Genomic DNA, 24,952 nt, shown 5'->3' on the forward strand with positions numbered 1-24,952 from the left:
TGGACTCAGCCTGCCCTTGGGTTTGTTGCCAGGTCCTGAACAATAGCAGAAGAAAGCTCTGTACCCCTGCTGCTTGAGACAGTGGTGCTTTTGAAGGAAGCAAAGATGCTGATGTCACTGGTATGGGATGACTGCTTTTCTGTCGGGGACATGGGGTAGCTCTAGAACCTGGATTTCTGGACTCCCAAGAAGCAGCCACTTTGACCACAGTGGAGTACCTGCCACCGGCTTAGCAGAGGACAAAGGGCCTGGCTGGTAAAGTCCCAGCCAATGAGATGGAGAGAAGCTCTCTGCTGCAGCCAATGAGAGATGTCCTCTGAGTCGTTAGGCAGAAAAGCTCCTAACGTGGGTCATGTCCTCACCGGTCCTCAGCTAAAGTTCCCTACCCGTCTCCTTCACATTCAAAAGCGCATCCAGTTCCATGAGTAACCGCATTATTTTTAAACGGCATCTTTCGGCCGGTCTCTCCTGTTTGTTGTTGTTGTTGTTTCAGAGAGATGATTCTGTGTGAAGCCGGGATGCCACTCTCGATTGCTTACAACCGTCTGCAGGGATGGCTCGGAGGAGAGACTGGCCAACTAATGCCGCCTCAGGGGGCCTGGACAGGATGAGGCGGCACAGACAGCAGGCAGGGTCAGGACCTGAGGGCAGAGAGAGGCAAGCTGAGCCCTGGGCTCCCATTTTACCAAGACACACTACACAGAGTAGTTAAAAGCTCACCTCTGAGAAGACCAGAGACCGGGCTTCCCGGCTGGCTACGTAGCTCGACTTTATCAAGACTTAAGTTGTTGGATTTTGTTTTTTTAGTTTTTAAATCTGCAAAATGGGCACAAATATGACTTGTGTTGGAGGTGGCTGTTATTATTTTTTAATCTGCAATATGGGCATAGAAATGACTTGATGTAGCTCATTTGGTAGAATGCTTGCTTACCTGGGTTCAAAACAGCAACAATAGCATCAACTACTATCTCGTAAGGTGATTGTAAAAATGAAAGGAGTGAAAACATCCAACAAATGCAACAGTTGCTGATAATGTCCTGATGAATTAATACATTTGGGTCTAAATGTGTCAAATGTCTTCTGAATTACTAGATTCTGCTTGTATAAACATGACTACTGGTAACTATGATTTGCCTTATGTAACTGTCTCTAATGGGGTGGCTTGTACATCAAAAAAGCAGGGTTGAAGTCTGAATAATACACTGTCCAGTGTCTTCCCTTAGTTCCTTCTGATGAATTTTTGCTTTTTTTTTTTTTTTTTTTTAAACATTCTGGGGTTGGCAGGATGGATCGGTAGAGATTGGTAGATTAAGGCATTTGTGGTCATGCCTGCTGAGTTCAGGTCACCCAGGATGCACGTGGTGAAAGGAAAAAACTGATTCCTGCAAGTTGACCTCTGGCCTCTACACATTCGCTGCGGCGTTCACCACCCCACCAATAATGCAATGAAAATATAAGTAAAAACAAAAAATCTTTGTAATTATTTCATGTTGTTAATGGATGATAGTTCAACAATGAATCATTAAGTTTCCCTGCTATAAAAAGCAATGTTCAAACTGAAAATTCAAGTTGTATATATTTCAATAAATTTTATTCCAACATTTAAATAATAATATAAAAGGCCACAGAAGGAAAAGGCTCTTGCCACATCCCAGTTTCTAGAGGTACTCACTATTGATAATTATTTACCTGTATAATTTTCAAGAGATGTTCTACTTAGAACATTTAGTCATGATACAGTGCTCTTGAGAGACTAGCATTTTCTCTCAAGCAACCTCTCCTGAGCCAGGCAGATATCTCCCTGTCGAGAGTTCCTCAGTTGGGAGTAGGGACCTTCTTTATGCACACCAACCAGCATGCCTCACTGCTCATTTGGTTTCTTCTAGCTTTTGCTACTATGAGCAATACCAGTCAATTCTCTTGAAAGTCCATTCAGCTTTGATGGTGGCTACATACATGCTTAGAGAACCAGTTTCCTGTGTTGAAATGTAAAACTAAGTATTTTTAGTTAGCATACAAAACATTGGGTTTCATTATGGCATTTTCATAGCTGTCTGTCTGCGCCTGGCCCACATTCCTTCCTCCCTGTCCTTTCCTGCGCCTCCTCCTGTCTATTCCTCCTCTGGCCTTGTTGCAATGTTATTAGACAGTCCCAGCTCACATGCAAGGGACTGCAACAGCTTGCACTTCCCCTTGCAGCAGAGAGTGAGGAGGTCTGTGTCGCCCAGCCTCGCTGGCTGGGAGCACACAACTTTACCATTTACTGGTGTACATATCGGAGGGGCAGCACATCTGAAATGGTCCCTTCTGCAGAGGATTGATTACGTCAGCCTGAAAGGTAGGTGACTTCCCTTTGGGTAGAGGACAGGGTGTCACTGGGAGGCAGAATAAGCACTGAGCCTCAGCTCAGCTGCTCAGCGTCCTAGAGACTTTGTGCACGTTCTTCAAGCTTCTCTGTCTGCAAAGAGGTGGCATTCAATGACCAGGCATGAGAAAACAGCACCTGAAATCCAGTGATATTAATTATCCAGGCTACAAGGCATGGCAGGGTGCCAGTGTCCCAGCAAGTTGGAGAATGGTTGATCCTGGAATAACAGAGACCCAGTTGTATTTCCCCTTCCTTTCTACCGCCTCCCCACCGGTGCTTCATTGCCTCAAATGTTCCCAATACAATTTAGACACCGCTTACTAATTTACAGATCTGTGCGGCGGGTTGAATCAAGTGCAGTGGTGCCTTATATTCAATGGAGGATGCAGCAGCACCTGACAGTGAGCTCTCAGCTCCATGGCCGCTGTGCAGGCAGTGCCGGCAGCGCGAGGGATGAGAGTGGAGCTGCACCGACCTATCAGTAGTCTTGCTTCTGTCCCTTAGAAGCTGGGTGACCTTGAGCAAAGTTCTCATGGCTGTCTGAGAGGCTCAGTTTCCTTGGTTGTCAAACACAGGTAATGCCAGTTAGCCCACGGGTTACTGTCTGAAGATAACAACCAGAGTACTTCCCCGCTGTCTCCCGTTAAATGTCCACACACAACAAAGCTTCACTGCGTGATCGCTGTGCGTCAAGGAGGGGCAGGACGCTTCTGGGGAGAGGAGCAAAGAGCGCTGTGCATCACACTCCCCACTGTGAGGGGAAGTGGATGACTCAGCCTTTCTCATTTACTCACTGTGAAGTGCACTCTTAGGGAGTGTGGTGTGTGTGTTGGGGGTCGGTTAGGATCCTAGATAATTATCTTTGGGGGTTTTTGTTTGTTTGTTTGTTTTGTTACTCCTGGACAAAAAGTGAGGAAAAGTAAACTTACCCTCCAGTTGTTTAGAGTGTTCAATGTTTGATTGGAAAATAGAAGTAAATGTTCACTACCACCCCAGGGAACCTGCCTCAATTAGCTTAAGGTTCCTTCCTCAGGGCTGTCCTCTGGCTTCAGGTCTGCGTCACAAATGGCAAATAGTCAGCTATAATCATGGAAATAGGATTTCTGGGGGAAAATGCCTGTGGTTTTTTGTTTGTTTTTGGTTTTCCGCCAAACTCACAGAAATGAAGCAAGAAAAGCCCAGTGAGTGTTCAAGGTTCCTTTGCTCTGCTGACCAGGTTTGCACATAGTCAGCCCCTCCCCCAACCCTCTCCACTCATCCAACTAGGGAGGAGTCCATAGAGCTCCATGTTATTAAGTCTTTAATAACAGCACTGGAGTGGCTTCCACTCACTCAGTTTCCTGGGGTTTAAAAAAAAACCACCTTATTCAAGCTGGCTAAGACTGAACTGTAGATTCACACCTGTAAAAAACAGCGACACTGAACACCTCCTGATTGCCGGACCTCCCACCCTACCTTGGAACCAGGCTTCATCACTCCTAATTTACTTAGGGTTTGCTAAGTACTCATTGAGTACTCATAAACAGATCTGCCTCTGGGACTACAAAGCCCTTTCCAGAGGTTTTAGAGGATTCTCTGGCAGACATTTCAGTGAAAACATTTGGGAAGACTTCATTCATTTCATTTCTGGGAGAGTTTTAGGTAATTTCCCTCCAGGGTCAAGGGGATGTGTGTGGGGTGGGGTGCGGTGGGGTGGGGGGAGGTTAAGATGGAGTGTTTGGAAGCTACAGTCAAGGATTTAGCGACAGAAACCAACCACAGAACACTGGACAAGACTTCCTGGCCTCATGACTCCATGTCTTCTTCAGACAATGTGCTCTGGCCTTGTCAGAGGGGCCAGCAAGCAAGCCACGTTTACTTGAGAGGAGTTTGTTTGTTTGTTTTTCAGACTTAGTTGTGTGAACTGTGAATGATGTGATGTTTATGAATACAAATAGTAATTGTAATTGAGAACACACGTTTATATGAGAGAGAGAGAGAGAAAGAGAGAGAGAGAGAGAGAGAGAGAGAGAGAGAGAGAGAGAGAGAGAGAGACCCCTCCTAGGTAGTGTGGCAGAGGTAGGCAGTTTCCTGGGGTAGGTGGGGAATAGGTAGGGAAATTGATGAAGAATCAAGAGGGAGAAAAAAAAATCATCTTTCGGAGAATTCAAGTAATTGTCAGGTTTGCAAGAAGCCATCTTTACAATTTTCCGGTGTGTGCAGTAGGTAAGCAGGAGTAGGTAGGCCGCGGGAGTAGCTCCCTGCACTCCGCTGTGCAAAGCAAGGCAGAGGAGCTTGGCTGCTGGCGTCCTTGTCTGGAACCGTGGTGAAACGCACAGCCCAGAGGGAGCTCCCGGGCATCCACGACCCGGGCCTTTGCTCAGGTACTAGCCGGTCTGCTGGACCCAGTGTTTCCTCCACGCACGTTAATCTACACCCGCGGCTGCTCTGTGGTCAAAGCCTCTCTCTGCGGGTGTGCACAGCTGTGACCCTGGTGCACACAGGTGCCCAGCGCAGGCGGGCTCGGGGCAGTTAGCAGAGTCGGTGGACTCTGTTCCCATCCTTTAAATTCCGACGGAGATGTGCCAATAAATACGAACGAAACGTCTGCCTGGTTTTGTTTTTGCTCTCATGGGGTCTCGGTAGGTGAAAAGAAAAAGAAATGAACCCACGGCGACCCCACCGGCTGCCTCTGGGACCCCCGAAGCGACAGCTGGAACTGCCAGTGTGGTGAGCTTCTGGGCCTGATAATCTGAGCCCCGAGATTGCTGTCCCACCCACCTACCCAGGGAAGGATGTGACGGGGTCGGGTCCCTCCAGTGGCTCTGGCCTTGCCCCAGCCGCAGGAGGATGCCAAGCTTGGGGCGCGCTTCGCGCTGGCGATGTCCGTGGGGCTCCGCTGGGGCCGGCCAGGCTGTGCGCGCCGGAAGAAGTGACAGGGCGGCGGAGGGTAGCTGGCGGGCGTGTGTGTCGCCCTCTCACGCGGGTGTCGCGCTGCGGAGCGCCTGGCTGGCCACCCCGAAGGGCTCGCGGTGGCTGGTGGCACCCGCTGCGCTGCGTCCCAGCTCACTGCGCCTCGGGTGGGCAGGCGCAGCTGTCCCGATCACCCTGCGCGCAACAGCTCCTGGGCTCCCCTGGGCTCCCGTGGGCCCGGAGACGCCCCCTGTCCCTGTCCCTGTCCCTGTCCTCCGCCCCCCTCGGAGGAGCGAGAGCAGCGGGAGGAGGAGGCGGCGCCGCGGGGACTGTCTCCTCCCCGCCCCTCGCGTCTCCTCCCCGCGCCACCGAGAAGGACAAGGGGACCGGGCACAAGGACCCCGGCCAGTGAGCGCCCGTGTTCCGGGACCGCCCCTCCCGCGCGCTCTTTCGCTGTGAGCCCCGACCGGTGTAGCGGCTCATGGTTCTGGCAGCAGCCATGAGCCAGGACGCGGATCCCAGCGGTCCGGAGCAACCCGACAGAGATGCCTGCGTTGTGCCTGGTGTTCAGGGGCCCCCAGCGCCCCAGGGCCAAAGAGGGATGCAGCCTCTGCCGCCACTGCCACCGCCGCAGCCTCAAGCCAGCCTGCCCCAGATCATCCAAAAGTAAGAGGGAGAGGGAGCGGGGCCTGGGGTTCGCCTGGAACACACCCCAGGGGCGCCCTTTTGTGGCTTCCTTTTCATACCCTGCTAAACTTCGCCGGCCCCTCTGTGTTTGAAGTGTTGTTGGCCCTCTGGGCAGGGTCCGTGTCATTCTGGCTTGTTGGTGAGATTGGATAGAAGACAGTTAAGTTATTCGGGGGGAAATAATTTTTGTTTTTCTGTATGCTCTCTTTTCTCTTCTGGGATGTTACTGGGTCGTTTTAACTAAATAAGCTCAAAGTTGGGGAAAATGACCCAGAGACTATTTTTCATCCTTGTGGTCCGTGTAGACCACTGGAATGTATGGCAAGTCAAGCGCGAGCATGCGCTCCTAGTGAGAGAGTGTGAGATATCACCACTGAGGACAAAAGCGCCTTTAGTGGGGTCAACTAGAGACTTTGGGGCAAAGGGAGATGAGGCCTGTAAACAACGCGCTTGGCTTTTCCTAACTGCAAACAGTTTACAACATGGCCCTTGCAAAGAGGTCTCAGCCGCAGAATAAGATTCCCACTAGCTGCGGGCGGGGTGAACCTTGCCTTGCCGTTTAGGTTGAGAATTTTCATGTCTGTCCATAGCCTGGGGTGGTCAGGGCGTCCCAGAAAGTCCTTTAGCCTGTCTGGAGAGTGTAAAAATAAGAGGCTGGCCTTTTGTTTCCTCCATTCCTTAAAAGGCTTGACAGTTTGAGGCCTAGAATGTTGGGTTATTTGGAGGCTCTTTTCAGGTTGGTTTAGCCTGTGACAAAGTCCTGAAAAACGCTGGAAGAATGTTTCCACAAAACTAACTAGCATTAAACGCATGTAAATTCAGGAAAACCTACATGGGGAGCTGAAGTTTTTTAGGTTGGTTGTGCTGATGTTGGGAATTATGTAAACTCATTGTAACGCACTAAGAGAAATAAGTGGAAATGGAAATGGAAACACATAGTCAAATACGAATGGTTTTAAAAACCGAGTTATGTAATAGAAAGAGTGAAAATTCAAGTTTGCCATCAACAACGGCTGAGTCACATTTCAGGACAAAACGGTCCCCTATCTGTTGGCTGGTCAAATGGTAAAGTCCTGTTCTACTTGTAAAGCTTTGGGCCTTCAACTTAGATAGTTTACATAACTTTCAGCTCCTTGCGATTTGCAACTTTATAGAAGTGAAAATATTTCCTAATGTTCTTTCCCCTTGTTTTGCAAATCGTTTCAGCAAATCCTAATGAGGATTGACAGTTTCTGTAACTTACTTGAAATTTCTCTTCGGTCCTTGACATAAACATAAATCAACAGATAAAAACTGCTTACATTTAAAGTTTACTCACTAAAACCTCCAAGTTGATCGGTTATGAATTTGAAACAACTAACTTTCTCTGTGAACCAGTGACTTGTGTACTGAAATCATCCTGCATGTTAAATTTATCAAAAAAGCCTTGTTTTTAATAATCAGCCCATGTTTCCCCCTACTTTTAAGTAGATTAAAAACTCAGAATTTTTTATTCTGGGGGGGGGGGACCCTTCATAGATGGCTGTTTGAAGTATTGCCAGGTAGGGGGAAAAAAGCCCACTTGTATAAATAGATAATTTAAGATATACTGTAGTTCCTTCCCATAATTAATAATGTAAATTATACATTTATCCGCCATTTGGAAAATTCCATCTCTGGAATATGCTATTTTTGAAAGACAAGAGGGAGCCTTTCAAAGATGGCCCCTTCTCTTACAGGCCAGGATGGAGCCCTGCAGCAGAGCCCATGGACTGGTGACTGATCCATGTTCAGGGACAAGGTCCAAGGCGGTGGATGTGCCTGTGGGATTTGATGTTCATGCTCTAATATTTCAGAGCTTTTCTTTATAAGGGTGATTTGGGGTTTGCATCTCCCTCCGTGCCCACAGAAATTCCGCTGGAACCCAGCGGAACACGGCAAGTGCTTTGCAGGCCCATCTGTAATGCGCTGAAACCTGAGCGGGCTATTTTGAAACTACGTTTGCATAATTTAATCTGAGCAACCATTTTTATGTTGTTGTGAGATGCAGTTTGGATCAACCATCTTTGAGAAGAGGTAGCGGGTTGCTTGCGTTTGGATGAAAATTAGTTGTCTGTCCCCAGACTTGGAGGCATTTGTGAACTAAAGTCGCGGTTACAAAATTTTTTTAAAGCAATTATTTTATTTTATTTTTCCGAGACAGGGTTTCTCTGTGTAGACAATTTTTTTTAATTGAAGCCCATATTAAATATGCTGAGTGACTCTTTTAGTTTTTCTAGTTAGCTCAGTGAGGTCCTTAAGTCTTCCCTAAATTTCACTCTTTTCCAGAATAAGGGAGACATCAATCTTAAGGTTGCAGTAGCTTTTAGGGATTACAGGGGTCTTTCACCTTTTAAGGTCTGCGGTGGCGGATTAGCAATGGTTTTCGTTTTGGACAAGGTCAACGACTTTGGTAAAACCATGGAGAAGATGAAAACAGGTTTTGTTCTTGGGGTTTACACTGGGTCTTAGAGCTGCACTTAACTAAAGAAACACTTGAGATGATGGATAACGGCTCGGTCGTGGTTTGTTTTTCTGGAGTCCGGCTTGCTGCCTGGGGAGGTTGCCGGTCGCAGCGCACCCGTGGAGACCTTCTGTTCTGACCAAGTGTGCTTGGTTCTCATACTGTTGTGTTCTTTAGTTGAGCAACGGCCATGGCGCTATTGCTCCTGTCTGTCCTTGACATGAGAAGCGTCACAGGCTCATCAGGCAGGTGGCAATTAGTATAACTCAGATGGGGACATTTTTGTTTTAAGTCTGCAAGTTGACCAACAGGGAGCTGTCGTTGTATTACATTCAGAAGGCACTAGCTGAACCCTTCGGAAAACAAGAAATATAAAAATACCTTAAGAAGAGATTTGGGATGAGTTTAGGAAATCAAAATAATTTGAAGATTAAAAAAAAAAAAGGCATGGACTTGTTTTTCATGTCAGTGGAAGAAAACAGTGGTTGATGCTATCTTACTTCCAAAATTATTTTATTTTAATTGTATGCTTTAAAATTGACTATAATCTTTGATTTATAAGACACTATAAACATTGATGGACAATGGTCATTTAAATTTTAGATTATAAGTTTTTAAACTTCTATCAGAGTAAGGATAGAGTTGCAATTGTATAACGTGTGAATGTCATTGGACAGATGGGATTACAAGAGATGCCTCTAAGTGTGAGGAAACGTACCAAACACACATACCTTTATGTAGTAAATCACAAAGACGATTTTCCTAAATTATTTACTTGCTGCAAAATTTTCTTATTAATGTGAGGTATCAGGCTGCATATTTGAGTATGGATGAACTGTTTTCTCCTTTCCAGATCACTTTCACAAGTGAATTGAAAAAAAAACAACAAATCATCGGTGGAGTATTTGATAACCAGCATGAGAGCGTTGTTTGATGAAGACAGGGTCCAGCCTTGAACTACACTTTAGTGTTTGCTTAGCACTGGTCTGCTGTTCTCTGTGTTCCAAGGCTAAGTCCTTATCTTACAAGTGGTCTCTCCAATAGCAGATAACTTAACAGACAGCCTCCATTCCAAGGGATCTCCATGCAACGGTTAAGGAGACATGATATGCAGGCAAATTTTAATCTTACGTGGCAGCCATCCACTTTGGTGGGCATGTTGCTAATTCTGCCTACAGTTAGGGGGAGAAATTAAGAATTTATTTAAAAGGACATTACATCAGCTATATTTGGCCCTTTTCTGGAAAGAGGGTGGCCTTTCTGACACCCGTGTCATTTTCTAACATCAATTTGAGCCCATTTTCCAGGGAAAACAGGAATACACTTGTAGAAGGAATTTTGAAAATTTTAAACACCATCTTAGACTACATGTAGGACAAGTATTTGGCAGGAAAAACATCTGCAAGGATTAAGTCCGCCCAAGCAGGAAAAGAGAAAAAGGCTCTGTGTTAGCACCCTGAAGCCTCCCTCCACTCCTCCAGAAAACCTCTTCAAGGTATTGTTTTTAAGTGAAAATTTACTGGAAAGCTTCCCTCCCCATGAAGTGTTTCTGGATAACGTGGATAGCTGTCTAGTTCTTAGTTTTTCTCAAATTGCCTAAGAGATCAGTATTATGAAACGTGGAACATTGTTCCCTTTAGTCACAGTAAATGACTGTACATATGGCACACATTGACTGCTCAAATGCTGTGCTATGGGGGAGGAGAAGAATTTGATTTTCGCCTCTTATTCTTCCATCCACTTCTTCATTTGCTATCACCTTAGAAGTTTATAAAACAATTTAACAGGGGCTTCTGTCCATCGGAAGTGAACTCTGGCTGGTTAAAATCTCTTTGCCTGCTCTAATTGTCTAGGGTTGGGGTTCTCAACCAACATGGCAAATGATCCTCCCTTATCCAGTTTCTCTCTCTGTCTCTCTCTCTGTCTCTCTGTCTCTCTCTCTCTCTCTCTCTCTCTCTCTCTCTCTCTCTGTCTCTCTCTGTCTCTCTCTCTCTGTCTGTCTCTCTCTCTCTCTCTCTCTTGATTTATTTTTCTTGTGGCTGCAAGGTTCTTGGTAGCAGTTTAAATGAATTTTTCTTCTCTGGCCACATGGCCAGTCCTCAAGCAAATAAACCAATGTAATTGAAATTTACAGCTTTGATAACACAAATACACAAAATTGCTGGGGACTCAGTGGATATCACCAAGAGACAAATTAACATGGGCTACACTAGGTGTGGAAACCCCAAAGAGAAAGAAATTCCCAATCTAGACCCCAGGCAAGTGGTACTGTAGAATTGGGGTTTTGTTTCCTATCCTGTGGTGATCTAGTTTGGGATGGCCTCATTGATGTTATTTTATATTTTAACAGAAAGTTTCTATGGAGCCATTTCGGGTGTAAGGGACTGCTGGGAAACTTAGAGTGATGGGAAGTTTGGCAGAAGTAAAATGATCTATAATTGAGGATTAGAGCAAAGATGATAGTTAGCAGTCAGCTGGAAACAGTGTGCAGTACTTCCTTCCCTGGTAGATGAACAGGGGGAACTTGGTACTGTGTATGCTACCATGCTTCATGTGGCCTGTTCCCACCTGTCACTGGCAGGGACTTCCTGATTTTCATTAAGAGGCACGCTTTTGAATCTGTAATGTACACTTGATTTTCAGCCTACTGGTGGGCTAAGGCTGGCTGGCTCTGTGGGTGGTCGTTGTTGACATTTCGCCTAACTGGGGAGCTCAGGAAGTTTCCATCTTTGACATGGCTAGTTTGGGGACTGCCATCACCTCCTGCCTTTTGAGGAGGTAGGTAGTTGAAGAGAAAGATCCCCCCAACACACACACACATGTTTTCTTCCTGTGTTTCAGGTACGTTACAAATATCTAATACACAAAGCCTTCCTTAACTGGTACAGCTACTGCTGGATTTTACAAAGAGGTCCCCTGATGGTTTACAAGGCTATGTGTCCATCCTGCTGATAGCAGGCCTGCAGGATGGTGGCACATACTGATGCTAAATGTGCTTTATGGGTAAGAAGGGGCAGCAAAGCTACTGGCATGAGGATGTGTTAATAACTCGCAGCTCAGTTTGCAGAATAAATCTTTCCATGTGTTCAGAAACCAAAGCTGGGGTCAGTCATGTGTTTGGGGGTGTGATTACACCATCAAGGCCGTTTTCACGCCACTTTCCCCTCCTTTAATGTGGGTATTTGCTTTAAGGATATCCCAGGACCATTTGCTTCTGCCTTTTTTTTGCACCTGTTTCCTCTCGATCATAGTTAACCCATCAGCTCTCAGTTGCCACTGTCTGCTCAAGGCACCTAGACAGCTCAAATGCTTTGCAGCTTTGTAACTTCTCTGCAGAATCTTCCCTAAATATGTTTCTGAATTTCATTAGCTTAGCCCTTTTAAACAAATAAGGTGTTATGCTGTTTAGGCTACCCCCAAACTCACTCTATAGCCAAGGCTGGCCTTGGACTCCTGACCCTCCTGAGTGTAGAGATTCTAAGCATGTGTCACTGTATCCCAGCTCATGAGACCCACCTTTAAACCTGACCTCCAGTATTTGGAATAGAAAATGAGTGTGTATGTGTTTGTATATTTTTTTTCTTTAAACCTCTCTCTCTCTCTTTTTTAGGAGGATTATTTATTTTTAGTTTACCACTAAGCAGATCATCGACTTAGGACCAACCTGACACCATTGAATATAAAAGGACCATCTTTGCTCAAATTAACTATTGGGTTTCTGTCAAAGGAGGTCAGAGAGGAGAAACCCCCTGACCCAGGAGTAGGTGACCTGGACAAGCCAATTAACCTTCCTAATCCAGCCTCTCTAGAGATCAGAAATGAAGAACAGCTCTGATCAGAACCAGATTCAGTGGGAAATATTGCTGAGTGCTCATTAATACAGACCCCCTCCCTCCCCTCCCAGCCCAGAATCTGACAGGGAGTATGTCCCACTTCGGTTAAACTTTAGCTGTGAGCATAGGTACATATCTGTGGGACCAACAACAGCCATCGAAAGAGATAATTTCCTTGGCATTTGCAGAAACGTTTGCACCAGTGATATAATTTAAAGTCAGAAGAATGCCGATGTTAGTGGAGAGAAGGAAGTTTAAAGCTATTTTCTTTCAACTTTGAAGTGCAGGTTACAAATATATTATTTTAGATTGTTAATGATTTAAAAGCATTAAGGTGAATCTTTGAGTTTTGGGGACAGTGGGATCCCATTCAGAATTTAAGAACCTGGTCCAGGGGTTCTCACTTTGTCTGAACTGGAGGTATTTTACACAGGTGGGTGGGAATATGTTTGGCAATGGCATTGGCTTCACAGGCACAAATGTAAATGGAAGAGTAGAGGAGAGTGGCTAGCCCCAACACTCAGTGGGGACTTGCAGTCAGTTGGCTACAAGGTTGTGGAGACCCAGGCAGTGCTCGACCTGCTAAAAACTGTTGTCCATCTTGGAGAGATAGTGATTATCACCAGGTTTTCATGTGACCTCACTAATACACAGACCAGAGAAATGCTCCCAGAGCCTCTGAAAGGACATGGGTGCCCCAGCCAGAGCCGTGTCTTCCACCAGCTAGCAAGGACAGAGCTGTGTAGAAACTTTGAGGTTTGAAAAGGTGTGTGTGTGTGTGTGTGTGTGTGTGTGTATGCTTGGGAGCCCACACATGTGTAGGCCTGAGGTTAATGTCAGGTGTTTTCTTCAATCTCTCTCTGCCTTATTTTTTGAGACACAATCTCTCGCTGAACCTGGAGCTGAAAGTGTCATCAACTAGACTAGTTCTCTGAACCCTGGGGTCCTCCTGTCTCCCCTTCCTCCAAGTGCTGTGGTTACAGATGTGTGCCTCTGCCTCTGTTATTGATAGGAACTGGCAATCCAGACTCAGGCCCTCAAGCTTTAGCAGCATGTCAAACCATCTTCACAGGCTGAGAAGACACACTTCAGCCTTCCTTGAAAAGGGTGTTGAAGTAGCTGAGCATGGTCGTGCATGCCTTTAGTCCCAGCACTTGGGAGGCAGAGGCTGGTGGATCTCTGTGAGTTCAAGGCCAGCCTGGTCTACATAGTGAGTTTCAGTACAACCAGGTCTATATAGTGAGACCCTGTCTTGAAAAAAACCAACCAAACAAAAATCTTGGTATATATAGTTTAAGTTATGTGAATGCATAAGATGAACAAAACTGTTTTTGCAGTATTGCTAAGAAGAGAAAAAAAATGGAAAACTGCCCAAATATTTCTCATTTGGGAATATAAATCATGTCTTTTGTATAAGTCTCATTTATAAACATATATATGATGGTATTATCTTACATTTATTAATATTAGGTGAGTTCCGTATATTATCAATTAGGGGAGCATGGTGGTATGCACCTTTAATCCCAGCGTTCAGGAGGCAGATGCAGGAGGATTTATGAGTTTGAGGCCAGCTTGGTTTATGTAGCAAGTTCCAGGACAGCCAGGGCTACATGATGAGACCCTACCTCAAAAACAAACACGTGTGTGGGTTATGGTGCTGACAAGCCTGAGGAGAAAATCTAAAGAGAGTGTGTGAAGATGGCCACAGCAACTCTGGCCTCACTTCACCTGCAGTTTGTCTGTTTTCCTTTGCCCATTCCATCGCCCTCGAGTGTGTTGTATGGTAATTAGGAAATGCACCATAGTAATGCCCCTTTAAAAGCCATCAGGGAAGCTGATTGAATTATAGAAGGCCACACAGTGGGGCAGTGGTCACACCGGTGTGAATCCTAACTCTTCACTCATTCTGTTCTCTGCTAGGACACCTTTTTGTTAGTGTGGAAACAGAAAGAGAAATGAACCCCATTTGTGATTTAATCTGTGTTTGATGACTCTCAGCTCTTCCCACATGACCGAGAAGACTGAGCTCTCTCGGTGTGTTCCCTCCTTACTGTGCCTAGATTTTCCGTGTACGGCTAGGAGAGATGGGTCTCTCCAGGGCATCTCATGTTTGCCTTCCCACCAAGCGGAAGCCAGACCTTCATGTCCTCCCCCACTGGCCTCAAGGTTTCTTTATTCCAGGTCCTTAACTGTGAAACCTAAATTCCTGGACACCTTCCACACCCAGAAACGCCCTTCAGGCTAGGCTGTAAAGATGGACTCTTTAATGTGTCAAATCACAGTGAATATCTGCATTTAAAGTGAGCAATACACGTTTCACTTCTGCCATGGATGGGGACAGGAAGAATGCTTGTTATCACCTTCACCTCCTCCCCCAATCTCTCCCTCTGCTGCAAATTCATTTTAACAAAGACACCAGTTTGAGCATGTTATAGTGTACTTTGCTTTTGAGGGAGAGACGTTTGTATTCTTGCTTGCTTTCATGTGTTTCTCTTTCTGATCTCTTTCATCCCCTCCAAACTATTGAAAGTACTTGCATAATCATATTAGCATATCTAAGGAAATTAGTCTCATAAAAATATTTTTTCTAAAAAAAATACTACATTGTATGTCTGTGTGAGTATGAGTATGTATGTGTGTGTGTGTGTGTGTGTGTGTGTGTGTGTGTGTGTGTGTGTGTGTTGCTGGAGATTGAATCCAGGCCCTAGTACATGCTCTACTACTGAGCTACATCTCCAGGTTCAGAAAATGTTTCTTACAGCTGGTCTGGACCACTCCAATTGGGTTCACAAATGCATTTACTTATGTTGCCTGCTAAGGCTACCCATTTCTTCCTGTTCTGGAATGGACCATAACCTGGATATCATTCTGGCTTCACATCTAGGGTCAAGGTAGACCTTTTGGTAAAGATGCATTACAAGTGATTTGTGCTCAGCCAAATTTGATGCCATGACTATCTTGGTGACCACTAGGGACTTTTCCTCTTTGATTGACAAGTACCTGAGAGACGATGCTGTGAGCCCCTGCCAATATCCTCTTTTCCAACATATTTTAGTGGTTTTATTAGTTTTAAAAAAGGTTTATTATACTATTTATTTATTTGTGTATATATGTGTATCTGAGTGTGCAGGCTCCTTTGGAGTCCAGAACAGGGCGTTGGATCCCTGTTGCTGGAGTTATGGGTGGCTGTGAGCAGCCAGCTGACATGTGTGCTGGTGTGCGCTCTTAACTCTTGAGCTGTCGCTTCAGACCCTGGTTTTACCTTCTAATTTGACCAAATTTTAAGGAAATTCTGTCTGTGAAATATGTGGAATTAGAAAGATAAATAGTATTACTTTTAGAATAGGTGAGCTTGGACCCCATCTAAATCAGACAGCTTGGGAGATATGATTTCAGGCTTAGGACTTACTTCTCACAAGGAAGTTTTTTTTTTAATTGATTGATTGATTGATTTTATGCCTGTATATGTGTGTCTACATGTGAGTGGAGGTCAGGGGCCAACTTGCAGGGGTTGATTCTCTTTTCTACCATGTGGGTTCTGAGGATGAAACTTGAGTTGTCAGGCCTGGTGACAGGGGCCTTTGCCTGCTGCGCTGCCTCACTAGCCAATCAGGGCAGCTTTGCCATCGTCATCCAAGGTGACCACAGATCCCATTTGGTGCCAATGGAAGCGGCTAACGTGATGTTCATTAGGTCATGAAATATGTTTTTGGGTATCTTCTTGGAGGTCTTGGCTCTGTGTGGAAACCTTATTTCTTTCTCTGTCCCTTTTTCTTTCATTCTTTTCTCTCTTCTCTTTTGAACGTGCGGCTCCCTTTGCCGCCCAGGCCCATGGTGCCCCTCCTGCCTCACTGTAGCAGGAATCTTAAAATGTCTTATTATTAAAATCAAATCTGAGGCCAGTTATTGGGGTGAACGCTGGAAGATCAGAGAAGCAGAACAAGCCACAGCTTCCTCACCTCGACAGTTCCTCAGCTGATCCTGTTTCCTCAGGCTGGAAGCTCATTCTTATCCCTTTTCTGTAAATAACTATATAAAGATGATTTTAAAAATGGCTGATGACTTGCCCTGCCCCTGGCTGAGTCAAGGGCAGGCTGTGCTAACACTCGGTTCAGGCTCTTCAGATTTGATTTACAGTCTGCTTTTGCCTGTTCTGGTTTGGAATGCTTATTTTCATACTCAACACACAAATAGGAGGGATGTGGTAGGGAGCAATGAAAAGAATGGGTGGTGGACCTGTTCTGTGTGCTCCATGTTCCGCGAGGGTAGTCACCACTGACCCCAAGCCTCAGTGTTCCCCTCTGTGAAAGGGAACAGCAGCAATAATGTAAACAGAAAAACCTGCACAGGGTGCTTCCTGCAGGCCAACTTCTTTTCCAAGTACTGGATGTGTTTCAAATCCAACAATAATGCTGAGAAATAAGTGCTGCTATTCACCCCATTGTACAGATAAGGAAACTGAGTCACAACTTTCTAAAGGAATACCCAGAGGAAGCTAAGAAAGTAATACTCAGGCAATGACTGGTGGAGTGTGACTTAGCATGGAGAATCTTATGGAACGTCAAGTGACCCTGTATCTCTCTCTCTCTCTTTTTTTTTTAAGCTGAGGATCGAACCCAGGGTCTTGCGCTTGCTAGGTGAGTGAGCGCTCTACCACTGAGCTAAATCCCCAACCTGTGACCCTGTATCTCTAGAAAAAAAAATCTCCAAAATAATATATAGAAAAGCTATTACTTGTGAAAAATATTACTGGAAAAATATGGCTGGAATAAATTTGCAAGTAGACCAAATTTAATCCGAGACAAACTGAGTAATTCAGATTAAAGTTTGCTTTTTTTCCCCATTTCTTTTTTCTTTTTGTAGCTTTAAGTGTACCTTTTGGTTTAAAGTGAAATGTACATCTGAGTGTGAACGCCACAAGCAAACCCAACACTGGCCTCTGATTCACTGTCTTATCTGCTTGTAGTGCATGTCAGGCAAGACCTGAATTTGATGCCTGTAGAGAGTATGTAAACACTCATAATCCTCCCAGCATGTGCTAAGATAATAACAGATAGGATAGTTTGATTTGCAAAGTGAGCAATGCCAAGTTCTACCAGACCAGTTTTGAACCAATTCAGAAAACCAGGATTCAGCAATGATCAAAGCGTCTCGCGCTCCTATTAATAGCAAAAGGAATTCCTGACTTGGAACCTGGCACATGGCACCAGGCGCCCCTGCCAGATGAACTTCTTGACAGTCTCTGCAGACACTATTGCAGGTGTCCTCCTGCCTTAAGAGGCCGCAGGAAGTGAAGACAGATGGAGCAGGATCCGGAAGGCAGAAAGGGATTGCTGCTTTGACTTGCAAAAGGGTTAAGGCAAGGCCACAGAAGCCACCACACCAAGCAGCACTCTTAAAAATGCCATGATTTGGAGGTCTCAGGACAGTTTGTAACGCTCCAAACATTGTCCCTCAGTTCTGGGGGCATGATGGAAGTACGTTAGTTAAACTGCATGTAAAGCGTACATCTGCAGCTGTCCACATCAAATGGCTGAGACGAGAATAAACCACCACTTACTATGTCTGGAAATTTCTTCCTGATTTTTGTAGTTTACCCTTCCCTTTTCCTTTGATCCCCTAACTCCTGAAACTACTAATACAGTTTATATTGCAGGTTAGTTTGTATTTTCCTAGGACTTTATGTATGTAGAATCAAAATACATATATATACACACACACATACATACACACACACACACACACACACACACACACACACACACACTTTGATGGGGGCAGCCTCTTTTACTCACCAGAACTATTTCCTTTGGGATGATTCCTTCATGTTTGTCTACCTTCTGTTTCTGTCACAAAACAACTGCAGACACATGCTTTATGAAGAAAAAAGAGTCTTATAGGTCTAGAGGCTGGAAGTCCATGACTAGGAGGCCATGTGGGTTTGGCTCTGGGTGAGGCCTCCTGAGCTGCATTGCTCCGTGGAAGAGAAGGAACAGAGCAGTGGTCAGAAGATGGCAAATGTAGGAGTGGCCCCAGTTCATAACATGCTCCAGAGGGAACTGACTGGGGTCCTAGGAGAGCTAAGTTAACCCCTTCGGGGGAGTCCCCCAATGACCTAATACCTTCTACTCAGCTCCCCCTTCACAGACTTCACCACAAACTGCCACACATCCTTAATGACCAACGCATGAAGCCATGAAGGGCAAACCACACCCAAACCACAGCAATAGCATTTACCCTTTAGCTATTTTAAAGTGACATCAAGAACATTGACCGTGTTGCACAACTGTCAGCAGAACATTTCTATCAGCTCTAAGGGACACTTGGCATCCATTAGAGCTCAGGCACACCCAATGCACAGCCTGAAGCCCCCCCACCCTCCGCCAAGAACTGCTATAGATGTGGCCCAACAAAACAGTAAACTGACTTAAAATATTTATAATTTTTAGATTTGGTAACTTGATTACATAGTTAAGAGTATTAACTTTGTAGATGACAAATGCCACGTTGTCACAGGGTCAGAAACTTGAGCACATCTACGTCAAGCAGCTATTTCTCACCCACTGATCCTAGTACCTAAAAATCTCTATACTACTTTCTACTTCTGTGGATTTGTCTATTCTGTATGTTTAATGTAAATTGAGTCATTTTTGTCTGATTTCCTGCATTGCACAATGATTTCAAGATTTGTCTATATTGTGGTATGTATTGACACTTTATGCATTTAGTGCTAGTAGTCCATTGTGTAGGTGGACGTTTGTACACTCATCTTTTGACGGACATTTGGTTTGTTGCTAACCTTTGGCTACTGTAATAGTGCTGCATTATTCACGTACAAAGTTTTTCTTTTTCTTTTTCCTGTGGTGTGTGTGTGTGTATGTGTAGGTATCCAAGGAGGCTAGATGTTTTTGCCAGTCCCCACCTTAGTTTTTGACACAGTTTTCTCACTGAACTGGAACTCATGGAGTCATTTAGAATGTCTGACCAGAAAGCCCCAGGAATCCTCCTGTCACTCTCTCAGTAGTGTTGGGATTACAGAAGCACTGCTGTGCCCAGCCTTTATGTGGATGCCAGGAATCCACACTCAGGGCCTCATACTTTCATGGTGTGGTGGTCTGAATGAGAAAGACCCCATTGATACATGTGTTTGAGTGCTTGGTCCATAGTTGGTGGAACTCTTCTGAAAGGATTAGGAGGTGTGGCCTTGTTGCAGTAGGTGTGTCACTAGGGGTGGGCTTTGGGGTTTCAGAAGCCCATGCCAAGTCCTATGGTTCTCTTTGCCTGCTGCCTGTGGGTCAGGATGTAAAGCTCTCAGTTACTGCTCCAGCACCATGTGCTGTGGGATAATGCTTTTGTACACTGGTTTAACAAAACACTAATTGGCCAATAGCCAGACAAGAAGTATAGGTGGGATAAGCACACAAGGAGAATTCTGGAAAGAGGAAGGCTGAGTCAGAAGATGCCAGCCTGCTGTCCAGGAAGCAGCATATAATGGCATACAGGTAAAGCCATGAAAAACGTGGTGACATACAGATGAACAGAAATGGGCTGAGTTTAAGTGTAAGAGTAATAAGCCTGAGCTAGTGGCTGAGCAGTTATAATTAATATTAAGCCTCTGTGTGATTATTTTATAAGTAGGCCATGGGACTGTGGGTGCCAGGAGGGACAAAGGAAAACTTCCAACTACAATCATGCCTGTCTGCTTCCCACCATAATGATCATGGACTACCCCTCTAAAACTGTAAACAAGGCCCTAGTTAAATGCTTTCTTTTGTAAGAGTTGCCATGGTCATGGTGTCTCTTCACAGCAATAGAACACTGACTAAGACACACAGTAAGCACTTTAAAACCAAGCTGTTTTTCCAAACCTGTGTACAGATTTCCAGTTGAGCATCCATTCTTCTGAGTGTGCATCATGGAGTGGAATTAATGAGACATATACATGGTAATTCTGTTTAATTTATTGAGGAACCTCCCAATTGCTTCCTAAAATGCTGTACCATTTTACACCCTTTCCATCAATGCTCACAGGCATTATTTTTATTATTATTATTTTTATGGCTGTTCCAGTGTGCATGGAGTGCTATTTCTTTTCAGTTTTGATATGTATTTTCACTGATGACTAATGCTGTTGAGCTTCTTGTCATGTGGTCATGGGCCATTCTTACATTTTCTTTAAGGAAGTTTCTATTCAAGTCTCTCATCCATGTTTAAATAGAACTGTATATTTTTGTTGTAGAGTTGTACTTTATAAATTCTGGATACTGCACTCATTAAATACACACTTTTATAAGTATTTTCTCCATATACTTTGCATTTTCTTTTCTTGTAATGATTTTGAAGTTCACCTGTGTGGCCAGTATCAAAAATTTGGGCCTTTTGTGTTGGAGAGGTGGCTCAGGGGTAAGAGCACAGTGGCTCTGCCAGAGGACACAAGCTTAGTTGTCAGGATCCATGTCCGGTGGGCTGTAACTGTCTGTGACTCCAGCTGCAAGGGGTCTAACTCCCTCTTCTGGCTTCTATGGGAACCACACTTCTTTGCACATACCCATACATGGACACTACACACACACATACACACACAAAGATTGGGTCTTTTTTTTTTTTTTTTTGTAGAGCTAAGGGTTGAACCCCAGGCCTTGTGCTTGCTAGGCAAGCACTCTATCACTGAGCTAAATCCCCAATCTCAGATTGGGTCTTTTAAATGCTGAGTGGTGTTCTGTTTGATGCATAGATGATACATACATCTGTTCACAGAGTCTTAGGTTCTTTCCAGTTTTGCAGCTGTTAAAATAAAGCTGGTTAAGAACATTCCTTTGCACAATGTCACCTGGATGTGACTTAAACTTCCTCTTGGGTAAATATCAAGGCCAATGACAATTTACCCTTTTAGAAGCATGGAGTGTTATACATAATAATCACTTTTTGGATGGAATTTATTTGAACTGTCTTCTGGCATCTTTGAATAGAGCATATTAGCATGGCCCTTCAGGGCACTCAAAGAACACTTGCTTTTTCGTCTTAATTTTTGGGATCAGTCGCTCATTAGCTTAGCCCTTTCTTCTGTTGACAACTCTTCCTCCAATATTTTCTTCTTATGTAAGATGGAGTGCGCAGTGATTGAGATAATAAAGACAGAAATTCAAGCTGGAAGGGACCCCAGAAATCATCTAACTCTTGTTATGGAAAGGAAAGTCAGGGGCCAGTTAGATGGCTCAGTGCTTGAGGGTGCTTGCTGCCAAGTTGACAACCCAAGTATGATCTTTAGAACCCACATGGAGGGAGGAGAGTGCTGACTCCTGAAAGTAAGTTGTCCTCTGACTTCCACAGGTGTGTCCTGACACACACACACACACACACACACACACACACACACACACACTTAATGAAAAAATTTAAAGAAAAGGTCTGTGAAAGGAGAGTGGATTGTCCAAAAGCCATCAATCACTAAAGACATTACAGGGAACAGGGACAAGGCCTGTGAGGATAATCTGAAGTCCTCGCAGGCTCTGGGGGGCAGTGCCAGCACTGTGTCCTTGTGGTGCTGTGGCATTTGCAGGGAGCTTTGGTTCTTCCTAGGTTATCCCTCTTAGTCTTCACATAGCTGTGAAGTAGGTAGGGATTAGGAAAGGAGTAGCAGCTTGGGGTGCTCTGCAGTGACTGGAATGTCCAGGCTCAGAGCCAGGCCTCCACACTGTTCCTGCTTGAGTGTGCATCCTCCTCCCTTTCTGTTGAACCCCACTGCCCTTCCTATGCCCCTGCTATCCACTTGTTTCAGACTTCCAAGCTTCTTTCATTGATCAGGTCTGAGTGCTCACACACACACACACACACACACATACACACACACACACACACACACACACACACACACACACACACACACTGGAATAGCCCTCATCTTGTCATTTGCTTGCTTCAGTCACTGCTATGGCTTCTGGTGGCTTGCGAAGATTTTGGTTGCTTAGCAGGCCTTTCCAGGCCAGCTCTTACTTGGTTCACCAGCCCTGGGCTTATAATCCCATTTAAGTCACCCTCGTGTTTCCCTCTGCCTACCTATACCATTTTCCACTCCTCAACTAGAATATTCTAGTTAATTCTCGAGGATTCTGCTTACACCTTACCCCTTGCAGGGAGATTTTCCTGACTTGAAGCAGGAACAGACTAGGGAGCTGTGGGGGGCTTGAATGACAATGGCTCCCATAGACTCATGTATTGGAATGTTTGGTCCTTGGTTGGTGGAACTGTTTGGGAAGGATTAGGAGGTGTGGCCTTGCTGGAGGTACCACTGGGGTGGACTTTGAGGTTTCAAATACCTGTGTCACTCCCAGCATGCCCTTTCTGCCTCTTGCTGTGGTTCAAGATGAGGGCTCTCAGCTGCTACCCCAGCACCATGCCTTCCTGCCATGATGGTCATGGACTCACTCTGAAACTGTAAACCGCAATAAACTCCTCTATGAATTGCCTTGGTCATGGTGTTGGTGTCTTACCACAGCAAAAGAAAAGCAGCTGAGACAATAGCCTTCATTGGGGACAACTTGTGACACCCATTGTGGCATTTACTCCATGTCTATCTCTTGTAGGTCTCCCAAACAGTCTCCCTGCACAGTTGTTGCAGGCCAGAGCCTGTGAGCCATCTTTGTGTCCTCAGGACTGCCTGGAGTCCCAGGAAAGATCTTTGTTGAATGAGGAAATAGAGTGAAACCTGAATTTTGATATATCAGTCTTGGGGGTGAGCCTGGTTGCTCAAACAGCAGCATTAGTGAGAACTCACACCAAAGCATGCCTTTCCAAGTATGTGCTTCATTTGGGCAACAGGGCTGAAGGACTGACAGACTAGATAGGTGTTTATGTTTGGAGAGGCTGCATACCACACAGACTCTGAAGGCCAGGAACATGAGCTTTGGTCTGGGTTCCATCTACAAGCATCTATGAGCCAGTGGTAGACACTTAGCTTCTGAGGTTCCATATGGTTAAAGGAGGCCTTGAGTGTGTTAAGCTCACTGTGGGTATAGGGCTTATTCCACCACTCAGTGAGGTAGCACAGCTAGGAATAAAACTCTGAACTGTAAGACTAAAGTCATTCCATACGCTTGTGCTGGTAATTTCATGTCAACTTGATCCAAGCAAGAACCATATGGGCAGAAGGAACCTCAGCTGAGATTATGTCTCCATTGGCTTGGCCTGTAAGGCAAGTCTGTGGTGCACTTGCTTGGTTAATAATTGATATGAGAGGGGCCAGTCCATTGTGGATGGTGTCATCCCTGGACAGGTAGTCCTGGGTGCTATAAGAAAGCAGGCTGAGCAAGCCACGAGGAGCAAGCCAGTAAGCAGCACCCCTCCATGGCCTCTGCTTCAGTTCCTGTTTCCAGGTTCCTGCTTGAGTTCCTGCTCTGACTTCCCCAGTGATGAACCGTGATGTGGAAGTATAAGCCAAATAAACCCTCTCTTCCTCCAAGTTGCTTTTGGTCAGTGTTTTATCACACCAGAAAGCAAACTAGGAGAATACTCAAAGCACTTTTAATTCCAGGAATTCATTCTCAATAAGTTGTAAATGATACTGGCTGGTAGACAGTAGGGAATCATATGGTGGGTACTCCGTGTTTGGTAGTAACAAGAGTTTTCTACTGTTTTCTGCTTTGTGAGTGTGAAGATGTTTAGCTGCTGGGAGTCAGCATAAGTGTTGGCTTACTTGCCAGAGTGGTGTTCTTCAGTGTTTAGGTCAGTGTGGGAGTAATGGCTGCTGTGGATGTAGGGTGTAACCAAACAGGAAGTCTCGTTCCAGCTTGATAGAATTTGGGTCGTAAGAGGACATGCTAGTTGACTAGTGAGTGTCCTAAAAGGTCCAGGGAAAGTCACACCGAGGAGGTGGAAATAGAAGTGTAAAGAGAAGACATAGAAGATTCCCCGATTGTGTCGTGATTTCATCTGAATCCGACAGGATTCCTGCTGGAGTAGATCATATTTCACGGAGTCTAGCAAGCAAGAGCTAATGGCTAGGATAGCAACTGTGACTGGAGACAAGAAGCGGGAAGCAGATCTAACTTCTGGTCACAGGTAGCCATTTCCAGGCTACAATTATGGAAGACTCAGTCCATAAGCGGACAGGCATGGTTAGTACCCCAGGAACTCCTTAAACCCCATGACATCAGAGCTTCAAGGACAAGGAGTCTGGTCGACAAAAAAGTTTTTTGAGCCTAAGCCAGCACAGTGCCTATTTCAAGGCATTCTCAAACACCATCACTCAGCTGTCACACTGTGCCAGTCCTCTGTGTGGCCCTGCCCTGCCACAGATCACTATAGCACATTGACAGCTGATCTGAGGCAACTGAGCCTGAAAAATACATCATTGCTTATGATTTCTCAGCGAGACCCACCCAGACAACCACCCTTTTTAAGTTGTATCACAAGGCAAGGAACACCTTAATCCCAGCACTCAGGAGACAGAGGCAGGAGGATGTTTGAGTTCAAGGCCAGCATGGTTTCTTAGTCTACATAGCAAGTTCTAGACTAACAAGGGCTACATAGTGAGATCCTGTTTCAAAAACACCACCCTTTTTAAATTGTATCACAAGGCAGGGAACACCTTAATCCCAGCACTCAGGAGTCAGAGGCAGGAGGATGTTTGAGTTCAAGGCCAGCATGGTTTCTTAGTCTACATAGCAAGTTCTAGACTAACAAGGGCTACAT

General features: G+C 45.1%; 1 protein-coding gene across 1 annotated transcript in view; it reads left to right on the plus strand.

Moving 5' to 3' along the window:
* Positions 1 to 5,372: 5,372 nt before the first annotated feature.
* Rbm20 (RNA binding motif protein 20) overlaps positions 5,373 to 24,952 on the plus strand; it is a 209,416-nt gene continuing 189,836 nt past the window's right edge. The window contains exon 1 of the mRNA XM_036176419.1: positions 5,373 to 5,926. Coding sequence (XP_036032312.1) covers positions 5,742 to 5,926 — 185 coding nt within the window. The 5' untranslated portion in view covers positions 5,373 to 5,741. The remainder of the gene's footprint in view (positions 5,927 to 24,952) is intronic.

The sequence above is a fragment of the Onychomys torridus genome, chromosome 1 (genome assembly GCF_903995425.1).
Source record: "Onychomys torridus chromosome 1, mOncTor1.1, whole genome shotgun sequence".
NCBI lineage: Eukaryota > Metazoa > Chordata > Mammalia > Rodentia > Cricetidae > Onychomys > Onychomys torridus.